Raw genomic sequence first — 14,910 nt, 5'->3', positions numbered from 1 at the left:
GCTCGTGGAGTGAACCCAGTCTGTCCCCTGGGTGCTGTTACCAGCTGTAAGCTTGTCTTCATTCAGCAATCAAGTCAGGGAGGTTTCAGGACCTTCAGTGGTTTTCTTGGTTCTCAAGGCTATGCAGGCAATTAAAACTGGTCTTATTAAGAGGCAGCTGAGACTGGGCAGTGCTGTCTCCCTCTCACTACTGTTCAGGCACTGCAGCGTGGGAACGGGGACAGCACAGGAATCAGGATTTTTTGTTTTGCTGGGCTTTTCTTCAGGTAGCTTCTGCAAAGAGCTTCTTGGCACTGCTGCTCAAGTGAAATGGAGCAACCAAAACGGGAGCTGGCTGTCGGCCAGCCCGGCAGCCGGGGGGGCAGGTGTGTGCCTGGAGCACAGCTATCGAGGCCAGGAGCCCCGTGTGGGACAGCCGAGTGCGTGAAGGGCCAGGGTCACACCTGTGCTTGCGGACCCCTGTGCAGGAAAGCCAGGTGTGCGAAGCACCGGGGTCACACCTGTGTGCCAGGGTCTGGCTGGGCTGTGATCCCTCGCTGCCGCCCCGGCACAGGATGCTGAGAGCTCACGAGCAGGTGTGTGAACAGAGAGGTTTCATTCTGCCCTCTTGGCTCTGTGTGTGTGTGGAACATCGCATGTTCTCGGGGTGAACGTACGATGAAGCAGCTCAGTCAATGTCACCCCCAGCCTCTGGGTGTGTGGGGACAATTCTCAGCAGCGCAGTGCCCAGGTTTGGGATTTTATCAGCTTTCCCACACGAAACATGGCTGGCAGGATGCCCTGAGACATCCCAATGGAAAAGCGGTGACTCCCACAGGATGTGGGGCTGGTGGTTCAGTGAGAGCTGGTTGTTCCCCAGACTTCACTGGGCATTCTCCATGCTTTGCTCCCTGTAAGAAAACCCCAAGAAACACGGGAACGCTTTTGATGTGTTCAGGAGAGGGAAATGTGTCTGGGGAGAAGCTGAGTCCTGTGGGGGACACTGAGCACCGGCCTGCTGTGACCTGAAAACCTGGACATTCGGGGTATGGGGTGCAGCTCCAGGGAACACGGATCTGTCCCAGATGGGGTGCAAACAGCCTCAGGGACTTTTCTCAAGTCCCTCTCTCCTGTTAGTGCCTTTCGGCTGTAAATATGTGCCATTGTTGGAGGATATCTCAAGGCTCAGGAGATCCATGAGCATCACAGGTTGGAGATCTCAGGTGAAAGGTACCAATAAGGTGCCAAGCTGCAACTCATCACCAAGACAGGATTAAGTTTGACTGGCTGAGCCCTCTGACCGAGAACACTCTGGTGTGTGACCCAACCCAGTGAGTTCCTCTTAGAAGGGTTCAGGCTCCCGCCGGTGATAGGGATCCCCAAGGCACAGGGGACCCCCACAGAAGAATCATGACCCCGTAGGGCAATAAAGGTCCCTCTAGGGATCAGCCGCTCCAGGGGTTCTTTCCCCGGGGATGGGGGCGCAGAGCTCCCGGGCTACCACCGATCCCTCACACCGGCCCGGGCCCCTCACGGCGCCCCCGCCCCCCCCCGGCCCCGCCCCTCCCCGCCGCGCGCCGCCCCGCGGCATTGTGGGATGAAACAGGATGTAGGCAGAACAGCGCGGGCGGACGGGCCGGGCGCGGCGGGCCGCGCCGCGCCGCAGCCAATGGGTGCGCGGCGCGCGGGGCGGCGCGGCCAATGGGGTGGCGGCGGCCCGCGCGCCGCAGCGGGCGGGGCGGTATTTGAGAGCGGCGCGGCGCCCGGGCGCAGAGCGCGCGGGGCGCCGAGCGGAGCGGAGCGGGCTGAGGCAGCACGGCCGGGCCTCCTCACACCTCCTTCTCCTCGGTGCCGTGCCTCGCCCTCCCGGGGTGGCCCTGTCACTGTGAAGGTGAGCGATGTCTTCGCTGGGCTCTGGTTGTCCAAGCCTCGCCCGACACCGGTCGCTCCGTGTGCGGGGTGGCGGCGGGGCCGCCCCGAGGGCGGAGGTCGCTGCCGCGGCCGGGCGCAACCGGCTCTTGGGGAGCGATCGGTGCACGCCCCTCCCTGGAGGGCCGCGCTGCTGCGGAGCCGGTCCCGCTCCAGGCAAGGTCACCGCGGCCTCGGGCGCCCCCGGAGCTCCCCCCGTGAAGGTCATGCAGGGCTCCGGCTCCCGGGAGCCCTGCGGGGGAAGGGGCTGTGCCGCACCCCGTCTCAGGGCCCTTTTCGGCCAAGGTGGTGGATGCGGTTCGTGGAGGGGTTGGGCCCCGTCCCCAGCTGCGAAATTCATACTGTCCTGGTGGTGGAGCGGTGGATGCTGGGCTTGTCCCCCGTTCCGACCCGTGGGGTCTGTGTTGCCCTGATGGGGAAGTGATGGGTGCTCCCATCCTCGCGATCCATTCTGTCCTCATGGGGGAAGTGGTGGATGCTGGGCTTTAGCCCCATCTCATTTCTAGGGTTCTGTCCTGCCCGGAGAGGGAAGGAGTGGTTACCAGGGGGCTTGTGTCTCCTGCTCTTCCCAAAACCCCAGCCTGTCCTGCTGGAGTACTGGGCTTGAACGTACAATTAAGACCGTATCCTACTCTGGTAAGAAAAGGGTTGGGTGCTGCCTTGGGCCTAATTTCCCTCCCAAGGCCTCATTCTGCCCTGGAGTGGCAGCTGGGGCTGTGGTCTTCCTCCTCACAGACCACATCCTGCCCTTGGGGGGAAGGGGTGGCTGCTGGAGCTGTAATGTTACCCCCCTCCTAGGCCCATCTTGCCCTGAGATGAGCGCTGGGGCTTTGTGGTTTTCCTCAAAGAGGGTCAGATTGGGTGGCAAGACCCCAAGAGCCACCTGTGATCTTGTGGTTTAGGGTTATGCTGTGTCTGTGGTGCTGCTGTAACCCCCAGGGAGTGAGCAGAGCCTGGGGCCCTGCTCTGGTGTTCAGGTGGGTGCAGGGTGTGACACTCCTGTGGCAGGTGCAGCAGCACAGCCCCTGCCGTGTTGGCCCTGGGGGATGCTGTGCCCTGGAGCAGTGCAGGGGAGGCCTCCTGGCCAGCGGGTGCAGTCCTGCTGAAGGATGAGCGTTTTTTCCTCTGGCGCTGTCGCCCGCGGCAGCACAGGCCTGCACTGGGATGCTCCTCGCCTAGACAATGAGGAGGGAAGGTGCCTTTTGCAGGTCACTCTGCCTGGTTATGCAATGGCAGGTGCCCTCTGAACTCTGTGAGCAGTGCAGGTGTGTGAAGGCTTGGTGTGTGTCAGCGCTTGCTTGCTCTCTTTCCCTAAAGAAGCTTTTCTGGAAGAATGACCCACAAGTGGATTTCTGTTGCTTCCTTCTTCCTGTGAACTTGACACCCAGAAGACTTTTCCAAGGAATGGTCAGTTATCTACAGGCGGTTTGGGCTGTTCTGAGCCGTGTCTTTCCTTCCCTCGTCTTCTGTGCTGCAGGCAAAGCCCCACTGGCTGAAACCACGGCATGGAAAGGAGCAAACAGCCGGGAAGTGGCTTTTCTAGGGCTGTGATAGGAGCATGTGCTCTCTGTTGGCAGTGGAGCTCAGTTCCTGTCATTCCTCCCGCTGCTGTTAGTGTGTGTTAATAGCAGTGCTCTATTAAACACTATATCTAAACTGTATAAATTAAGGTGGCAATAGAAGTCTTCAAGTGCAGGCAGAGGGAAGAATTGAAGTATTGTAATCAGAGGGCTGCAATTATGTAACCGGATTCTCTTTCTCTCTGGGTAGCAAGCTCCTTTAATTGCTGTAACAAAGCTACTCCTTCAGTTTTCTGGGGCTCTTCCAGGAAGTGATCATTGCAGCAGATTTTTTTCACTCCACAGCAGAGCTAAAAATGTGTAGTTTCACTGTTTCAAAACACACTTGGTAGTATCACTCAAGACTTAGAGTGCTGTAAAAGGATTTAGGAAACTTAATGGTGCTCTGCAGGCTTAATTGGAGGCACTCCTTGCCATTAAGAAGCTTATTCCCACAAAGTTTTAATGTGCTGGGGTAAGAGCTGCTGCAAGGTGAGCAGCTGGATCCCCAGGTACCATGTGCCTCTCCAGGCCTTCAGTGAGGAATGGGAATGAGGGCTGTGGTGCCCAGAGCAGGCCTTCATGGTGGGCCTTCTCCAGGGCTTGAAGAAAGACTGCAGAGTTGGGGTCATGAAATCCCAGTTTTCTACGATAATAGGAACCGTGCTGGACACCTCCCTGGAAAGGCCATGTCAGATCTGATGGCTGCAGTGGCTGGTACAAGGCAGTTTAATTTTGAGAGCAAAGGGGTTGCACACCTCACTCCAGGACAAGTCTGGGACTGCAGTAGCATGCTGGTTTTGGCATCTGAGTTGTGGTTCCCAGTTGAGGAGGGGGCAGGAAAGGAGAGCTTTGGCAAGCTCTGTCCCTGTGGTGGGACCTGCTTCCCCTGCCCTGTTTCCAGGCTGCAGTGTGCTGTTAACCTGCTTCTGCCTCATCAGACTGGCTCTGTCCCGTGGGAACAGCTGAAGGCTGGTTTCATGGCAGAGCAGCAGGGAAGTGGAGGTGTGATGATGGCTGAATGTGGAACAATGCTCCTTCCAGGCTAAACTAGAGCTGTGACACCTCGGATGGGGTAGAATAAAAGCACTGCTGCTCTGAATGTGCTTCCTGAGCTCTGTGCCCGTGCAGACAGTCTGGGATCTGTTGCTTGCAAGGCTCTGAGCAGGGGATGTTCCAAAGCACTGGTACACCTGGATGGCAAACTTGGCTGTAGCCTATTGATGTGCAGGAGGGCTGTGGCTCTCTGCAGATCCCGTCTCCTCCCACACATAAGCTTTTCCTGCGTGTGGTGGTGCTGGACTACCTCTGATCTAAGCTCCAGCCAGTGCTCCGGCTGTAAGGGGCACCTTGGCCTGGGGCTGCATAGGCAGCCCCGATAAACTCACTGTGGCCATAGCAGGGTGTGTGGTATCGCCTTGTGACGCAGCCTGCACGGAAAGGACAACCTCTGATGCACAGGAAGCAGTCTCCTGTTTGGGAAGGGATTAAAGGAATCTATGTTCTGCCTTAGGTTCACCATGTCTGACAGAAAGGCTGTGATCAAGAATGCGGACATGTCCGAGGACATGCAGCAGGATGCTGTAGACTGTGCTACACAGGCCATGGAGAAGTACAACATAGAAAAGGACATTGCAGCATATATCAAGAAGGTAACTCCGGGATGAGGGTGCTGTGCTGGCTGCGACTTCCCAAAGCTCCTGAGTCTGTCAGGAGCTGAGTGGCTGAGCCTTCATGCTTGCGTGCTGGGAGGGAGAAGATACTTGGCTTCTTGGCTGCTTTACTGCTGTTTTCAAGAGGATGGAGTGACTTCTCCAAGGTCAGGGGAGGGCTGTGGCAGAGCTCTGGCAAGCTCTGAGCAAACTGCAAGTGCTGTCCCTCAGGATTTGCCAGCCTGGAAAGGGCTGGCAGCTGCCTCTGCTTAGGACTTGCTCCACAGAACTGCAGCACCAGTGCAGGTGGGATCACTTGGGCAGCAGTGCATGTGTGGTTCTGGGATGGGCCTTGTGCTGGCTGCTGGGGCTGTGGAAGCTGCTGTGTTAGAAACAGTGCAAGCAGCTGCCCTGGCTGGTGAAGAGGTTCTCTCCCCATTTGCAGCAGTCTGTTAATTGAGTCTCATGCTTGATGATGGCACCTGGGGAGCTGTTGGTTCCCCCTGTAGCAGCTTCTCAGAATGGTCAGGAAAAGTGCTCTTGGAGGAGGGAAATCTTACTTCAGAGGCAGTGAAGTCCTGGCACCTGGGCTGGTGTTTGGGCCTTGCTTGTAATCTAAGCTTGAAGGCAAAGGATTCAAAGGTGTCTCCTGACTTCTCAGATCACTTTGAGGCATGACTTAGCTCTAAGTGCTCGGGGCAATGCAGCCTGTAAAGTGAGGGAGTGCAACAGAAGGCATCCAAAAAGAACTTGGCCTTTATTTCATGAGAGTGTGTTGGGAGGAGGGAAGAAATTTGATGCACCCTCGTGCCCTGGCAAGAAAGCCTTTTCCTAACTTCAAAGGTTACCTGCAAAGAGCTCAAACTCTTCTGCTGTCTGAGAACTAGAACTGGCTTTAATCTTGGATGTTGAGTCTGTTCTTCTGGCTCTGTCTCGGGGGGGAGGGAAGGGTGTTCTTGGGAGTCCTGTTAATTAGAGGGAGGAAAATGGTCTTTAACCCTATCCTGCCTGCTAAGCAGGAGAAGACTGTTGAACCAGCATTCAGCTTGCTTACCTCTGACCTCTTGGGTCTTTGCTCTCTGGCCTGTGACTCTGCCTGCTCATTTTCAGTGTGGATTTTCTCCCCTTTGTGTACAAGAGTCCCAAATAGCAGAAGCCAGGCTTTTCTTCCTTCCTTTTTTTAGGTGACCTTTAAGCTCAGATGCCTTGCTGGAGCAGACATGCCAAAACCTTTTTTTATTTTTTGTGAGTGGGTTTGGAATGGGAGAGAATTATTCCCCTGATTAGCCTACACACAGGGCTGTACCAAGGAGAGCTCTTGCATCTGCTCTTCCTGCCCAGGGCTGGTGGTGCTCCAAGGCTTAGAAGATGTTTTGCTTGTGTCGAATCCTTCAGACAATCCAGTGCAGAGGCTTTGGTTGCTTAATTTAATAGTGTCTTGCAGTGGGTATCTCAAGATGCTTCAGGTAGGAGGAGAGGTGATAGTGTGTGAACAGAACCAGCTCAGAATTTGTGCTTAGAACTGTTCTGATGTGGGCTTTCTTGGCCTTAATGCCTCTCTTCTCTTTCTTCAGGAATTTGACAAGAAATACAACCCAACTTGGCACTGCATTGTTGGCAGAAACTTTGGCAGCTATGTAACACACGAGACAAAGCACTTCATCTATTTTTACTTGGGTCAGGTTGCAATTCTTCTCTTCAAGTCTGGATAGGAAGTAGGAGCGATTGAAATTTGGACTGTAATGCACTGATGGCTGAAGCCACGACTCCCTCTAACATGGCTATGCCGCTGCATGGACTGTATACTATATTTAATGTGTATATGTTGCAGTAAAAATCTACTTCTGTTTAGTTGCCTGGGAAGAAGGCGGCATTTTTTTGTTACTGCTTTTTTTGGTTGTATTGCACTAGGAAACCTGTAAATGCTTAAACAATGGCCTTTACGTGGGAAGAAATAAAACTATTCCACAACAGCTCCCTCACTGGTAACTCCTTCTTTGAGGCTGGGAAAACTTTTTTTGGGCAGGCCAAAAGCCCCAGACTTCCTTACTGAGTCCCGTTAGACTGTTAATCTTGCAAAGAGGAGCAAAGCCAGTGTGAGCCTCTGTCCCACCCTGCAGACTGTAGAGAGCTGGCTCTCCCAGTACCCTCGGGGCAGGTCTCAGACCTTCCCTGAAAGCTGGTGGGGTGGCTCTGGGTGACGTGGCTTCCACACCCAAGGTGATCTCCACCTTTGACTGTGATACAGGCTTGCAGCTGGCACCCCTCGGTGTTCTTGCTCAGTGCCCTTCGCTGTATTTTTGGCTCTACTGAAACATTGACCTAGACTTGAGTAAGCAATTCAGCGTGGTCTAGAAGGCTTCAGATCCAGCCCCTGAGTTCCTGCTTGTTGCAGAAAGCAGCAATCCTGTGGCTGAAGTCTTTAGACCCCGATACTGAGTCTAAAGCCACGTGGCCCGGCCCCGCAATGGAGTAGGATATCAAATTGGTGACTACTGACAACAGCTCGATTCGGCATGTTTGTAGCCAGTTGTCTCAACACTGCCTTAACTTGATGCTCTCCTTAAAGCAAGCTAGTCGTGTGGAAGACTTGTAAGTGGCCACTGTCTCTTTTTTTTCTTTTTTTCTTTTATTTTATTTTCTGTAGCTAATAAGCTATTTCTGGAGGATTGTCCTCTATGTTCTGATATCTGCTTTTGTTCTTAAAGCACAGTACCAAGAAGTTTAAATTTACATGTGATGTTTGTGTGAAGGAAACTCATGTGACATCTGCTTCAAAGGCAGACAAATGTCTTGGTCTCCAATAGGTTCAGCAGTGATGTTGTCTTAGTACGTACTGACTCGGGATTACACTGCAGGAAGTTCTGACCTGGGTGTGCAGGAAATGCTGTGTGATGGCAAATAAATCCCTGGTGCTTGTTATAAGCTCTAATTATTGGTTTGCTGACTAATGCATTGGCAATACCACTGGGCTGGTGAGCCCAGCTTGTGTCTCTGAGATTAATTTGGTGTTGGGAATAAATCATTGCTGGGGGCAAAGGGCAGAGTGAAGCGAGCTCTTTGTGAAATGATTTGGTGACCCAGGTTGATGACTTCCTGAAGTAAAAGTCCTTCTTGTCTCTGTGCAAAATCCAAAGTATGCCTAATTTTGTATTATGGGTAGAACAATGTTGTAACTAGAAAGAATGTAGCTGTCATAAGTTCATGTCGATGGAAATGTCTGCACTGGGATAATGTGCCTTGGACTGTCTGGGGCACTCGTGTGGTCTTGTCTCTTCAGAACTCCACTCTGGGTCTGAAAGGAGAATGTTCTCGGTTTGTTTTTTTCCAAGCATGAGTCTAATGTGAATCTGTTCACGGTCTCTCGTGGAGCAAGATCTGTTCCCTTCATAACTGCAATTGCTCAAATACCATTTTTTTTTTTTTTTCAAACATTAAAGGTGAATTGACACATTTAAACAGCCTCTGGTTTCTTCTTCCTTACCAGCTTTCCTGAGCAAAGCTAGTCCTTGTCCAGAGAGGGTGAGCAGTGATTTCTGTGCCCTGGAAGGTGCTGATGACCCAAAGAAGGCAGGTCAGGGAGGGAGAAATGACCAGAGGAGCTTAGGCGGTGCCTGTGTGCTGGTGCTGATGTCCAGCTCAGCTCAAAGGCTGAGCCAGAGGGGAGGGACTGAGGGAGTGCCCCCTGATGGGATGCTCTGTGCCGAGTCTGCATCTGAATGGCTGGGAGCTGACCTCTTACCGGCTTGAGGCAGCCAGGGGGTGGTACAGCAGCTCCCTGCACAGGAAGGTGTCTCCCTGCTTCCCAGGAAAGCAGGCTTTCCCTTCAGGCCTCCTCCCTGTGCTGGAGAGAAAGCTGAGAGCTGAATCTGATGTGTTTAATGCCTCTCACGAGGCGGGGGCTGTGGGCTTGCCCTTAAACAACCCCCTCAGCTTGTTATCTTGCTCCTGATGCAACCTCAATGTGGGGTTGTGGCCCGGGTGATATTTTGGAAAAGCTGTGGGCTCTTCCCAAGCACAGCAGTGTAACAGCTCTGCTGAGGCACAGTAACAGCAGCGTGAGCAGCGTGACTCAGCCCCGGCGCTCCATCCGCACGGGCTGAGCAGCACGGCTGTTACACATGGGCCATCTGCTCCAGCCTGCACCTGCCAGTGCCCCAGAGCAGGGGTGGTTTCCACTTTAGGGGAGCTGGCAGTGATGCTCTTTTCTCTGTAGTCCCAGCCTTTTAGCTGGAAGGGGAATTGCTGGGCTTGAGCACCGCCTGGGCTGGGGCTCTGCATTCCAGGCCTGGCTCCAAGGAAATGTGCAGCCATGTGGGGCTGGCCTAGTCAAGCCCCCTCTGTGCACAGGGCCCTCAGAGAAGCTGGATGCTGAACCCCAGCTGCAGTGCAGGAGGCTGCTGATCCAAACCTCAGGTGAAACGCTTGCAGCCTGAGTTTCATCTGGGAAACCCCCATTCCAGCCATGTATGCAGGGGCTGTGGTACTGCTGGAAATCCATCTCTGGTGGGATGGGGAGGCCCTGCCAGGCTGGGGGGATGGACACACACCAGTACAAAGTGGGCTTGGTGCTTCCTTGGATGTGTCTCTGCAGCAGGAGTCCTGCTTCAGGCTGAGGAAGAGTTGTTGTTGCTCACATCTTCAGGAACTAGGCAGTGAAACAGAGCAGTCTTTCCCCTAAACCATCATCCTTGCAGCACTGGGGCCCTGGAAAACACAAACTGCCTGAATTTGAGCAGTGCTTCCCTCTACACATCTGAGAGCAGGGGGAGGTTTGATCCTGGAGCTGTGTCCCACTTCCCTCCCCTCCCACTCCCCAGCAGCTGATGAGGCTCTTGGCTTTGACTTTTTCCATTGCTGGGCTCCACTTTGTCTCCAGTTTCCACCCGGCACAGGTGTCTTGGATGATGCCTTGGAGCATTAACTGTTTCCACGCTGGACAAACCAATGGCATTCCTGGGATGGCTGCTCAGTTTCAAGCTATTTGGAAGCATCTGGATCTGGGACACAGACTGGAAGGTATGTATCTGCAAGGGCATCATCTGGAGAAAGGAACTGCTTCCAGATGTGTTTGGGCAAAAACGCTCTTGAAACGTAAACTCAGTTTATTGAAATGTAAACTCAGTTTATGTTGTGCTGCCTCTCAGTGTCTGGGTGCAGGGGAGGGACTCTGAGGCTGCTGCTGTGGGCAGGCTCTGGGTGCAGATGTGCCTGCAGATGTGCGTTCCCTGCGGGGAGCCGGGTGCTTTGTGGCTGGTGAGAGTGTCACATTGTTTTCTCTCTTGCCAGCCAAGTCATTCAATTCCTCATGCCGAGTATTCCTTCCAGATGTGGAAGTGCCTTACAAAGCAGGGCTGTGTGGCACTGGAGAGCTGTGGGTATCCCTACTAGACACTGCCTGGGATTCACCCTTCTGCAGAATGAGCACTGTGTAAAGCCATGGCAGAAGGTGTCAGTCCACCCCCTGCCTTCCTGCCTGGCACAATGTTCTTCCCCTTCTCTGTGACCACCTGGGACTCTGGAAAGGGACAAGTGGCATTCTAGGCCTGGGAGTTGCACATTGCTCCCGTGGGAACGCCCAGGCTGCAGGTCAGGGCTGTCCTTGTCTCCCAACCAGCCTGCAGCATTGCTGCTGCAGTGTTGTACTCCAGGCACGTGCAAGCAGAGCCTGTGGCTGCAAAACCCAGTACCCAACAGACCTGTTCCTTCTCCCAGTGCTTTTGCAGGTGATTAGTGATGATGAGAGAGAACGTGGAAATCATTTTAATCTCACTTTCAGCCTCTGCTGGGTAAATCCTGAGGAGAACGATGGCACACAGTGAAGGAAGCAGGGCTGTGCCCTCCCTGCCCACCCGAGGTTTCCCTCCTTTGTTCTATTTATTGAGCAAGGATCCTGACACCCTTTCCCAGACAGTGACTCACAGCAGCTCTGTCTGTGCAGAAGCCATGTGTCTTGTAGCACTTTGTAGATGCAGGAGCTGCAGGAGCCTCGCAGGAGCCAACTGTGTTTATTAAAAGACGATCAGATGTTTCCTTCCTTAAGGCAGTGTCTATCTGAGGCTGAGTAATAACTCATTACCAACGAGACAAATAACTGCTTATCATCAGGTCAGTGCCTTTGCCAGCCCTTCTGGTAGTGGTGGCAGGTGCTCTGAGTACTGGTGGGCTCAGAACCCAGAATAGGGGGTAAGAAGACCCCCTCCAGTCCCTGTCCCTTCCCCTGGGGCAGCCTGGGCAGCCCCAGGCTCTGCTCTGCTGCTCAGTGGGGTTTGGCCCTGGATTAAGCTCAAGGACCAGCTTTATCCAGCCCTGGTGCAGCATGTTCCTGACTGCTGGAGAGGCCTTTGCATGCCACGTTGTTCCATCCTGGCGCTGGGGACTCGGAACCGATGTGCCAGAGCTGCTTGTGGCCTGATGGAAAAATCAGCAGTGGGCCAGGGCAGTGTGGCAAGACATCCCAGGAGCGCTGTGGGGCCATGGGTGAGGTGGGATGTCATGATCCCCCATGTCCCCTGTCCCCACATGCCCCAAGCTGGCAGGGCTGGGCTGGGGAGAGGCAGAGCAGGGCCAGCTCTCCTCCCTGGGACCGGGAGCCTCTTGGGCTGGCTCAGAGGCTTTCCTCAGACGCCATCCTCTGGTGCAGCCGCCGCGGTCCTTCCCTGCCAGATGCCATGGCATCTCTCCATGTCCTTTGTTCCCTCCTTGCTCACGCCTCTGCCATGATTTATGGCCGTTGCGGAGCAGCCTGGCTGCGGCTCCCCTGCCTGTCCAGACCCCTGGGCTCCGAGCCCTCGCTCCCAGCCTGGGGCAGGGAGCTCTTGGGGAGTGCTCTGACCCCCCTGCATTCGGGCCCCTTGCATTTAACCATGTGCGTGGCCTTTTCTTTCACCTCCTTCCAGCCTGAGTGTGAATGAAGTGCTTTCAGGGGGAGGAGATTGCTGGGAGCCCAGCTCTGCCTGTGCATTGGTAGCAGCCCATAAAAGCATCCCAGGAATTCGCCTCGGCGGCCCTACGCGGGGTGAGCCAGTGAAAGACGCCCTTTGTTCCTGCAGCCCGGTCCCACACACCCTCGGAGGGCTGGAATCTGCAGAGCTGGATGCGTGCTCCCACTGCCTGCCACGCTGCACTCAGGCCCTCGGCGAGATTTTCCCACGTCTCACCCCGGCCAGGGTGAGCAGGGCACTGGAGAGAGGCTTCCCCCGGCTGTACCGAGCCGGGCCTGTGACCCCAGCCTAAGCTGAGTCAGAGGGATGGAAATCCCTCCTGCAGGGCTCCCTCTCCCCGCGGGGTTGGGTGGCAGCTTTGGGGGGTGATTCCTGCTGCTCCTGCTGCCCGCCCGGCTGCGGGGCCGCTCCGGCAGGGAGGGCCGGGGGCTGACTCGGAGCCAGGCCGGGCCCCGCCGCAGCCTGCACACAGCCCGCTGGCACCCGGCCCGGAACATGGCTCTGGAAAAGAAGAAATGCCTTTGTTGTTGTTGAGGAAAGCCCAGAACGCTCCGACAAGGACACAACCTCTTCCTAAAGCTGGGTTTCAAAGCTCTGCTTTCTCAGAGGGTTCAAAGTGACCTGGCCAGAAGCATCTGCTTCTCCATGGGTCAGCCTGGCTGGAGGAAACCCTGACCCACCTTGCAAGGGCTCCCTCTGAAACCACAGCTTGCCAGGGGCACTGAGGGATGGCACCCATGCGGCCCCTTCCAGAGGGGTGCCCACCCAGGGGTGCTGCTGGGGAGCACCATGAGATTTCCTGGGCTCTCATTAGCAGAAGAAAAGCTTTGGGTGACTCAGCAAAGGGGTGCCAGACCAAGGCTTGGACACTGCCTCTGTCCTGGGCAGGACTGACACATGCAGTTCAGGCAGAGCCTGGGCTGGCTAAAGATACCGTGGTACTTAAATATTTTATAGAAAATCATTAAGCAATTAAATCTGGTGGGTCTCACATCATAGAAAAGCAGCTTGAAGCCTGTGCAGTAAACAGGGCAACGCTTCCTGCTCGTTTGGGATGTCTTCTTGGAGTCTTAACTACAATCCTTGCTTCAAAATAACTATAATTATCTCTTAATTGCCATTATTGTTTAACATTTTTAGTATTTGCAAGTGCAAACTGTTACAGTTTTCCGTGCAGATACAATCAGTAGCTGGGGCCCACAATGAAAGCAATTAAAATCCTGTGATTATCACAAGGCTGCGTGTCTCTACACCAGCTTCAATCTGCATCACTTGCCAAGATGTAGGCTAGAAACTCAGACAAATTTAGCATTTATTTAGTAACCCAGCAAAACTACTACCTTTTGCTGCCTCCAATGATTTGCATCTACGGCGCTTTTTGGAAGGACGGGAGCAGGGAGGGGAGGGGAAAGAGAGCAGTTTCTAGAATACATCCCGGGAGAATATACAGCAAGAAAAATTATGCACATGAATTATGCATCTGAATTATGATTTCACTCCTATTTTTGTCCAGATTAGCTCATGTTTGGTGTGCGTCCCTGGCAGGGTGCTAGCAGAGTGTGCTCCAGCTCGCAGCAGGTCACTGCGGCTCTGGGTCCTGGGCTCCCTGCTCCACTGGCAGCTGCTCCCCAAGGGCTCCCGGAGCTTCCTGGGGATCCAGCCCCCCAGGAACCATGGCAGCCCCTGCTCCTGCACCCCTCACAGGCTGTGCAAGTCGTTTTTCTGTGTTAATTGAATGCCTCTCTTCTGTAAACACTCAAGGGATGACAGCAGATTTGGGTGTAACTAAAAAAAGCAGGTCTGTGCTATTTTGTATAGGGGAGGAGGTGTTTGGAGGCTGTGCTGCCACCAGCCAGCCTTCAACGGTGTCCCCCGGGTCCCCAGCATCTCCTGGGGAAGGCAGACGTGGAAACATCTTGGCCTCTGCCAGCTCTGGGGAGATAAACCCAGGAGAGAAGGGGAAGGCAGTAGCAGGGCTTCCAAAATCTCACCAGATGCAACTGCAATCCCAGCACACACTCAAGTAAAGCCAGCAATCCTTCCAGGAAAATCTGCTTGGGAATCCTCAGCTCCCTTCCCAGGAGGGCTGGTGACCCCAGGCCATGGATGTTTCCATCTGTAAGGAATTTCAATGGCCCTCATTGCCATTAGGGAGGGAATTATCCTCACTGGCCAAGTCAGCAGGGTACCTGCACCCAGGTGTGGGGTCCAGGCTGGGGTGGGAGTGAGCACAGGGCCCTGTGGGGACGCTTGAGGGGCTGGGAATGCTCCCTGGATGGGTTCTTCCCTCACCAAACTGCATGTCCCATCTCTGCTGCTGCCTTGGATCAACACCCCTGACATCCCAGCAGTTGTTTGCACGAGAAAATGAGATTAGGAAAGTATTTCAAGCATTTGTGTCTGTTGTTCAGTGGCAAACAAAGCTGGAGCCAGTGCTGTTTGTCCTGTCAGCTGGCCCAAAGCTTGGGAAAACAGCCAGGGAAGGCAGTGGGAGACACCCAGCTAAGCACCAGGGGCTGAATTTGCACAGACCTTTGGAGAGTGGGAAAGGTGGAGCTGGTGCAGGCAGAGGCACCACGGGCTGAATCCCCTTGCCAGGGATGGGGTACCTGCATGTGCACATTTGTGGGTACCCCTGGGGCTCCCTGGGATACCCCAGAAGATTGGGATTTTTCTACATGCAGGTGTTTCCCATCTGCTTTGAAATGCTGCTGGTAGGAAGTGAAAAGTCAGTAAATTTGGGCAGTCACAGGAAAGAGGAGCTAAGACAGAATTAATGGAAACAGGCACCTTGGAAAGCCTGGGCTTGAAACCCCTGAAATTGCCTGCTGAGATTGGGGCTAGTTG

General features: G+C 54.4%; 1 protein-coding gene across 2 annotated transcripts; it reads left to right on the top strand.

Moving 5' to 3' along the window:
• The first annotated feature begins 1,740 nt into the window (after positions 1 to 1,740).
• On the top strand, positions 1,741 to 7,092 carry DYNLL2 (dynein light chain LC8-type 2). Of its 2 annotated transcripts, XM_066563461.1 has the most exons (3): positions 1,741 to 1,870; positions 4,981 to 5,119; positions 6,694 to 7,092. In XM_066563461.1, the coding sequence occupies exons 2-3, from the start codon at positions 4,988 to 4,990 to the stop codon at positions 6,829 to 6,831; spliced, it is 270 nt and encodes an 89-aa protein (XP_066419558.1). In that variant the 5' UTR covers positions 1,741 to 1,870; positions 4,981 to 4,987; the 3' UTR covers positions 6,832 to 7,092. The 2 variants fall into 2 exon arrangements, with proteins under 2 accessions (XP_066419558.1, XP_066419557.1); XM_066563460.1 differs by lacking the exon at positions 1,741 to 1,870 and having other exon boundaries at positions 4,967 to 5,119.
• The last annotated feature ends 7,818 nt before the right edge of the window (positions 7,093 to 14,910 follow it).

This window comes from Molothrus aeneus, chromosome 20 (genome assembly GCF_037042795.1).
Source record: "Molothrus aeneus isolate 106 chromosome 20, BPBGC_Maene_1.0, whole genome shotgun sequence".
Classification (NCBI taxonomy): Eukaryota; Metazoa; Chordata; class Aves; order Passeriformes; family Icteridae; genus Molothrus; species Molothrus aeneus.
This window is presented reverse-complemented; position numbering and strand designations above follow the sequence as displayed.

Coding starts and splice junctions, on each gene's coding strand:
- DYNLL2 (XM_066563460.1), top strand. CDS start 4,967: ATGTTCTGCCTTAGGTTCACCATGTCTGACAGAAAGGCTGTGATCAAG. Junction 5,120..6,693: donor TTGCAGCATATATCAAGAAG/GTAACTCCGGGA, acceptor CTCTTTCTTCAG/GAATTTGACAAGAAATACAA.